The sequence below is a fragment of the Guillardia theta genome (assembly GCF_000315625.1).
Source record: "Guillardia theta CCMP2712 unplaced genomic scaffold GUITHscaffold_65, whole genome shotgun sequence".
Classification (NCBI taxonomy): domain Eukaryota; class Cryptophyceae; order Pyrenomonadales; family Geminigeraceae; genus Guillardia; species Guillardia theta.
The window spans coordinates 91,234-97,233 of record NW_005434609.1 but is presented as its reverse complement, the minus strand read 5'-3'; the positions used below and the strand labels follow the sequence as shown (position 1 = coordinate 97,233).

Sequence of the window (6,000 nt, the reverse complement as noted above, 5' to 3'; positions counted from 1 at the left end):
GAGCCGCTTGTTTCCTTTTCTCCCAACAACCTTCTTTTCCATCTCAAATCTTCTCCTCAAACCTTAATCCCTATTTTCTTCCGTTCTTTGCGCTCCTCCTGCCCTCCCCTCCTCATGGATCGTTCTTTGGTCGTGGTCCCTCCTACAAAAACCTCCTGACTAAGTCCTGCTCTTCTACCTCCCATCATGTTTCAGCTCTTCAGTGCGGATCATTCCCCTACCTGACTACCATTCGCCTGGCAGGCGCTCCTTCCCGCATGCATGCTTGACCAACATCGAGCAGGCATCGAATGATCGAACATGAGGCTTTCTCACTATCATGCCTTGACTCTGATCCTCTTCCTTGAGCTGAAAGGCAGCTGCATCCCTACAAGCGACAGGAGCGTCTTCGGTGAAGTTGGAGAGGGCAGTTGGAGTGCTCTGGGGCTGCGGCAGGATCAGGGCGGAGTCTCGGCACAGTTCAGCAAGCTCGCATTGCGAGGAGGAGCGAGGAGTTGGATACTCCGCAGTCCTCAGAAGACAACTTTGAATCTAACGAGTGCGAACGAGCTGGTCCAGGAGAATGTTTCCTTCCTGTCTCCCAACCTCTCAAGCACTGCCATCCTGGGAAACGTTAGCAACGCCTCTTTCTCGGCCCAGCCCTACACCAGCAGGAGCTTTTCTCCGTCTCCTCCTCCTGACTCACGGTGAGTCTCCTTCAAGTCCTCTTCCTCCGAGGGATCGCTGAACCCTCGACGGCAGAGATCTACTTCGAAGCCCCGAGCAAGACTCCCGGTCGCAGTCGTCTCCGAGGTCGGACGTGCAGGAAGTGAGTAGCATGTCTTGTGCCGCAGAGGCGGTGATGTGCTGATGATCTGTTCAAGGGCTCTCCTGCGCGTTCCCACGTGCCCATGGCAGACACTCTGGGGGAGAATGACACGCTGAGAGTGACAGTGGTGAGAGGCTAAGGTCGATTGTTCACTTCAACATGTTGAGGTAGCAAACAGGTGGATCCGCAGGAGGAGCATACTGGAACGATCATCTGGCTGCATGGGATGGTGAAGAAGACTCCGAGTCCTCCTTTCTCATCAGCGTGACGCGTGTGCAGGGTCACGAAGCTCAAGATTTTGTTGACGGCGACTTGCCCTGTGCTCTGGACGTCCCTTGGTAGTTTGCCTTGACAAGCCGTTGACATGAAGTTGACATGCGCTCACCTCTCAAGGTGTCGCTTCATCTTCCCTCATGCTCCTCAGCCGCAGGAGGATCAGAGGAAGGGAGGAAAGTCGCAGGAAGGCAGGTGGTTCGAAGGCGACCTCAAGTTCGACCATCTGGGGGAGGTAAGGAGCAGCACGGACCCAGCAGAGTCTCACCTGCATGCCAGGTGGAGGGTCTGCAGAGGAGCGTGACGTTGGTCCATCGCCTGATCCGCGAGCAGACCTCGTAAGTTACTCTCCTCCTCTTCCCCTTCCATCGCCCAGTCCGCTCGCTCGTTCCGCTCTGACCGCCTGGCAGCGGCAAAGGAGGAGTTCCTTCCAAGAGGATCTGTCTGGTTGGGTTCGGGCATGGGGGAATCGTTGCCATGCTCGCGGCCTTGACCTGCCGGCAGCAGGTGGGAGGGCTGGTCGTCCTCAGCTCCTGGTTCCCCAAGTTCCTAGCAGGACTCAGCGATGGGTTCAGCATTCAAGGGCTGACGCTCTCCCCGACCTCCCGTCGCACGCCGACGCTGGTGTGCCATGGGCTGGGGGATTCGATCGTTCCTTGCAAGGAGGGGAAGGAGGCCAGCATGAGGCTGACGAGCTTCGGGCTGAACGTGGAGTACAAGGAGTACGCGTTCATGGCCCATGACTTCTGCACTCCAGAGCTTGTCGACGTGCAGCGGTTCTTGGTACAGGGCGTCCCGAGAGTAGAGAGGCTGCTCTCTCTGAAGCACAACCCGTTCACCAAGTACGGGTTCGCGATGCGGCAGGCGACTTGGGGCATCAAGAAGATGAAGATATGGGAGTCGAGGTACCTGGCGCTGGTGGACAACAACCTGATTGGGTACGGCAGCGAGCGAGAGTTCACGAGCGGGAAGAAGCCTGTGGAGGAGTGGGACCTTGAGGTTGTCAGGATCGCTCCCTGTGACAAGAAGAGAGCTGGGAAGAGCATCGAGATCGTGATGGAGAAGGACAGGAGGTCCTTTCTGCTCTTCGACACCATGAAGGAGCGCGACGAATGGCTGCAGGCGCTGACCTCCTCCCAGACCTGGCAGAACGAGGAGAAGGAGAGGCAGCGGAGGGTGACCATCATGGAGAGTCAGATGCACCTGGCCGCCGGGAGGGAGCAGGTGACGTCATGCCTGGACTGGGACATGGTCAGACGGCTGGTCAAAGTCGTTGGCTCTTTTCCGTCTCTCCTCTCCTTCACCGACCGAGCCAACAGGGAGGAGGACGAAGACCCGCCTCAGCGACCGGTTGACTGGTCCTACCTTGACTTCCTCCGCAGAACAGTCCCCTCCTTCCGCGCTCCCTGTATTGTCTCAAGGATCCCCCAGCCTGTTTCCTCCTTCCTTCCTGTCAACGTCTTCGCTGTCAACGAGCAGGAAGAATCCTCCTCTTCCTCCTTCCACCTCTGGCGTTCGCGCAAACATCGCATGTCAACTCCTCAGTGGGAGAACCTCGTCTTCAGCGGAGGAGGCGTCAAGGTCCCCCGTCTCGTCCCTCTTTCTTCTCCTCTCCTGACTCGTATGCAGGTCTTGGCCTTCCCCCCTGCTCTTGCTGTGATCGCCAACTGCTTCGGAGATCAGGTAGAGAGTTTATGAAGGAGCATCAGGAGGAGGAGGAGGAGGAGGAGGAGGAGGAGGAGGAGGAGGAGGAGGAGGAGGAGGAGGAGGAGGAGGAGGAGGAGGAGGAGGGTGATTTTGTAGGACAAGCAGGAGCAGGAGCAAGGGCATGACTGACATGGTGGTTCGTCAGAAGGGGAGTGACTTGCGATGGGTCAAGAGAGTTGCTGGAGTGTCAGGAGGCAGTGTGGTGGCCGTAGCGATCGCCTGCGGCTGTTCCGTGCAGGACGTGAAGGAGACGGCACTGTCCTTCGATTTTACCGGTAGGATGGAAGTTTGAACTTATTGCCTCTTGGCTGATTCAGATGTGCTGGGAAGATATCGCAGACGAGACTGAACGAGCGACTGCGATCCTTCAGACGCCCTCGACGCTTTCGCGGTCAGCAGCGAAGGCCCTGCCGAAGTCTCTGACTCGACCTCCTGCAGCTTGCTCAACGACTTCGGCGCTGTCAATGGAGAGATTCTCGCGCAGAAAGTAGGCCATGGTAAGGAGGTCCGAGGGATGTAAGCTGACGGCTAGTTCTCTAGGTAGATGAGATCATCCATCGCTACACGGGCTTGTCCGGGGCTACTTTCAAGCAGCTCTATGACCACACTGTGAGCTGTGGAAACCGTTCCCCCTACCCCTGTTATCGTAGCCTTTCTCATCGTCAACGATAACGGGCTGCTCTCGTTCATCCTCTCCTCAAACTCCTTCCTCCTCCTCCTCCTCCTCCTCTTCATCTGATCGCTATCTGTCGAGTTGTCGTTGTTGGGCTCATGCCTCGCCATTCGTTCGCAGGGAATACTCCTCAAGATTTTTGCGACTTCCCTGCGAAGTGGCGACCTGATCGAGTTTTCTGCGAGCAGGACTCCCAACGATCAGGTGCAGTGGCTTCCTCCTCCTCCTCCTCCCATCTCCTCCCATCTCCTCCTCCCATATCCTCCTCCCATCTCCTCCTCCCATCTCCTCCTCCCATCTCCTCCTCCCATCTCCTCCTCCCATCTCCTCCTCCCATCTCCTCCTCCCATCTCCTCCTCCCATCTCCTCTCCTCCGTCTACTTCATCCCTCTGACTCCCTTCAGGTGGCCATGGCAGCGAGGTGCTCCATGAGCGTTCCCTTCCTCTTCGACGCTGTGAGGCAGCCAAACGGAGGAAGGAGGCGATGACGTGATGTCGGCAGGTCTGGACGAAGGAGGGAGACAGGCTGGTGGATGGAGCGGTGATCGACAACTGCCCTGTCTGGTGCTTCGACGAGGACGACAACAGCACGAGGAGCAGGTCAGCAACCCTTGAGAACCAGAAGACCCTCGCGTTCTGGATAGCGACTGGTCGAGATCCGCAGCAGGTAAAGGAACTTTTGCTCTCATGCTAATTGTGCCTGCTGCTGCTGCTGCTGCTCCTCCTCCTCCTCCTCCTCCTCCTGCTTCTGCGCTCTTGCGCCCCTTTCCTTCTTCTCCCCCCTTCCTGACTTTTTCCCTCTTCGTTATCATCAGGCTGCTCCTCGTACCCTACAAAGTTACTGCGTGAGGGTGGGAGATCTTATCCTCTACACGTTGCAGAGGCAGCAGAAGGCAATTCACTCTTTCCTCCCTCCCATGTTCTGATCGTTTCCTACAGGAACAGTACAAGACTGACTCTAGAGTGCTGTGGGTCCAGGCCCCTGAGATTCCCATCTCAACCTTCCGCCTCGACCATGCCATGCAGGCCAAACTTTACGCGAGCGGAGCGAGGTGAGCATGAGCGAGAGCAGGGAGGACGAGAAAGGACGAGGCAGAGAAGGGAGGAGGGAGGAGGGAGGAGGCGAGGAGCCACTGATGGCGTGAAGGTCTGCGAGGGAGTACCTGTCAAGACATCTTGTGCCGGGATCAATCATGCGGAGCTGGCTGCTGCCCCACATGGTTTTCTTGCCCTCGCCTTGCCCAGCAGCTGACTTGGCCGCAAGGTGACACAGGGAGACGACGACACGAAGGCACACAGGCAGAAGTTCAAGCAGGACTCTGCTCTCCTTGCTCGCATCAAGAGCTTCGTGAGTCGCTGCTCGCCTGTCCTCCCCAGCTGACCCTCCAGCAGGTCCGGTTCTGGTTGACGCACAGGAGGCGAAAGCTTGCACTGCTCTCCCCTCTGAACAGGCAGGAAGTGACAGTAGCCGAGAAGACTACGATCAGCTTACAGCGGATGTAATATTAGCCATGTTGTATTCTTTCCGTTCCTTCAGTTTTTGTTTCATCTGTATATTTTGTGTGGAACTCTAGCAGCAGATAATGAACAAGTTTTAAGTGAATCAGAGCTGGTTGACATGTTTGAAAGAGGCAGCGAGGAAGAGGAGCAGGCAAGAGATACAAACAGACCGCAGTCTGAGATGAGATGCTCAGTATAAACAGCAGCACTCCTCCAAGTCCTATCTGTTGTCCTCGAATCGAACTTTTGCATACTCTTTGTTTTCAACAATCGCACTCGGAGACTGCAAGAAAGCTTCGATCAGCTACCTTCACACCTCTACCGACAGCAGCATCGTCACCTCATGGACCTTGGCGAACGACTCGATGCCATGTTGCACTTGGACTTGATGCAAGATGGTGAACGCGTGCTCAGCCGGAGTCATGTCATTGACTGCCTTCCTCTGGGTCAAGAGGAGCGACGACGAAGACCTGGAAGACTGGATTGACATTTGACTCGTATCGCTCCCTGTCGACATTTTCCTTGACGGAGGATTGTTGCTGGCCTCAATGGCATGAAATCGCGAGTCATTGGTAGCCTCCATCGCAGTCAAACGCGGATATCTAGCAATATGTCAGCAAAGAGGCCGCAAATGTAGACATGCAGAAGAATCGGAGCAAGGGGAAGCAGAAAAGCAAGGAGAAGAAAGACAAGGAGGAGAAAGGGATGATAGGAAGGAAGGGAAGCAAGGAAACGAAAATCAAGAAGAAGTTCTTGTCTGACCTCAGATTTGACCTCCTCCTCGAAGGAGCCAGCGAGACAGGAATGCTGGCTCCAGTCCTCACAGTAGTTCCTCTTCCCACTTGCCTCTTCGTCTCGAGCACATCAGTCCATCCTGCCTCTTGCCTCTCCTCTCCTCCTCTCCTCCTCTCCTCCTTCAACTCCGGTGGCCCACAGCACACGGATCCTTGCGCTCCCATTTTTCGTCCAATTCTGTTCCTCACCCCCCCGTTCCCCCCCCCACCTTCTAGCTCACAAGTCCAAATCTTGACCCCAGGAG

At 56.2% G+C, this 6,000-nt stretch overlaps 2 protein-coding genes across 2 annotated transcripts; one reads left to right on the top strand and one right to left on the bottom strand.

The window, feature by feature from the left end:
• Positions 1 to 300: 300 nt before the first annotated feature.
• On the top strand, positions 301 to 4,964 carry GUITHDRAFT_142536 (hypothetical protein; the record flags this gene model as incomplete). The annotated part of the gene is made up of 19 exons (XM_005827683.1): positions 301 to 686; positions 742 to 808; positions 864 to 935; positions 987 to 1,037; positions 1,088 to 1,146; positions 1,202 to 1,316; positions 1,361 to 1,419; positions 1,492 to 2,662; positions 2,711 to 2,764; positions 3,106 to 3,179; positions 3,227 to 3,293; positions 3,329 to 3,397; positions 3,582 to 3,665; positions 3,866 to 3,916; positions 3,964 to 4,128; positions 4,401 to 4,513; positions 4,609 to 4,681; positions 4,726 to 4,809; positions 4,854 to 4,964. 19 exons carry the CDS (start codon positions 301 to 303, stop codon positions 4,962 to 4,964), a joined length of 2,925 nt encoding a protein of 974 aa, XP_005827740.1.
• Positions 4,965 to 5,181: 217 nt separating this feature from the next.
• Positions 5,182 to 5,544, bottom strand: GUITHDRAFT_113191 (hypothetical protein; the record flags this gene model as incomplete). Its single annotated transcript, XM_005827580.1, has 2 exons — positions 5,182 to 5,244; positions 5,302 to 5,544. The coding sequence occupies 2 exons, from the start codon at positions 5,542 to 5,544 to the stop codon at positions 5,182 to 5,184; spliced, it is 306 nt and encodes a 101-aa protein (XP_005827637.1).
• Positions 5,545 to 6,000: the final 456 nt, after the last annotated feature.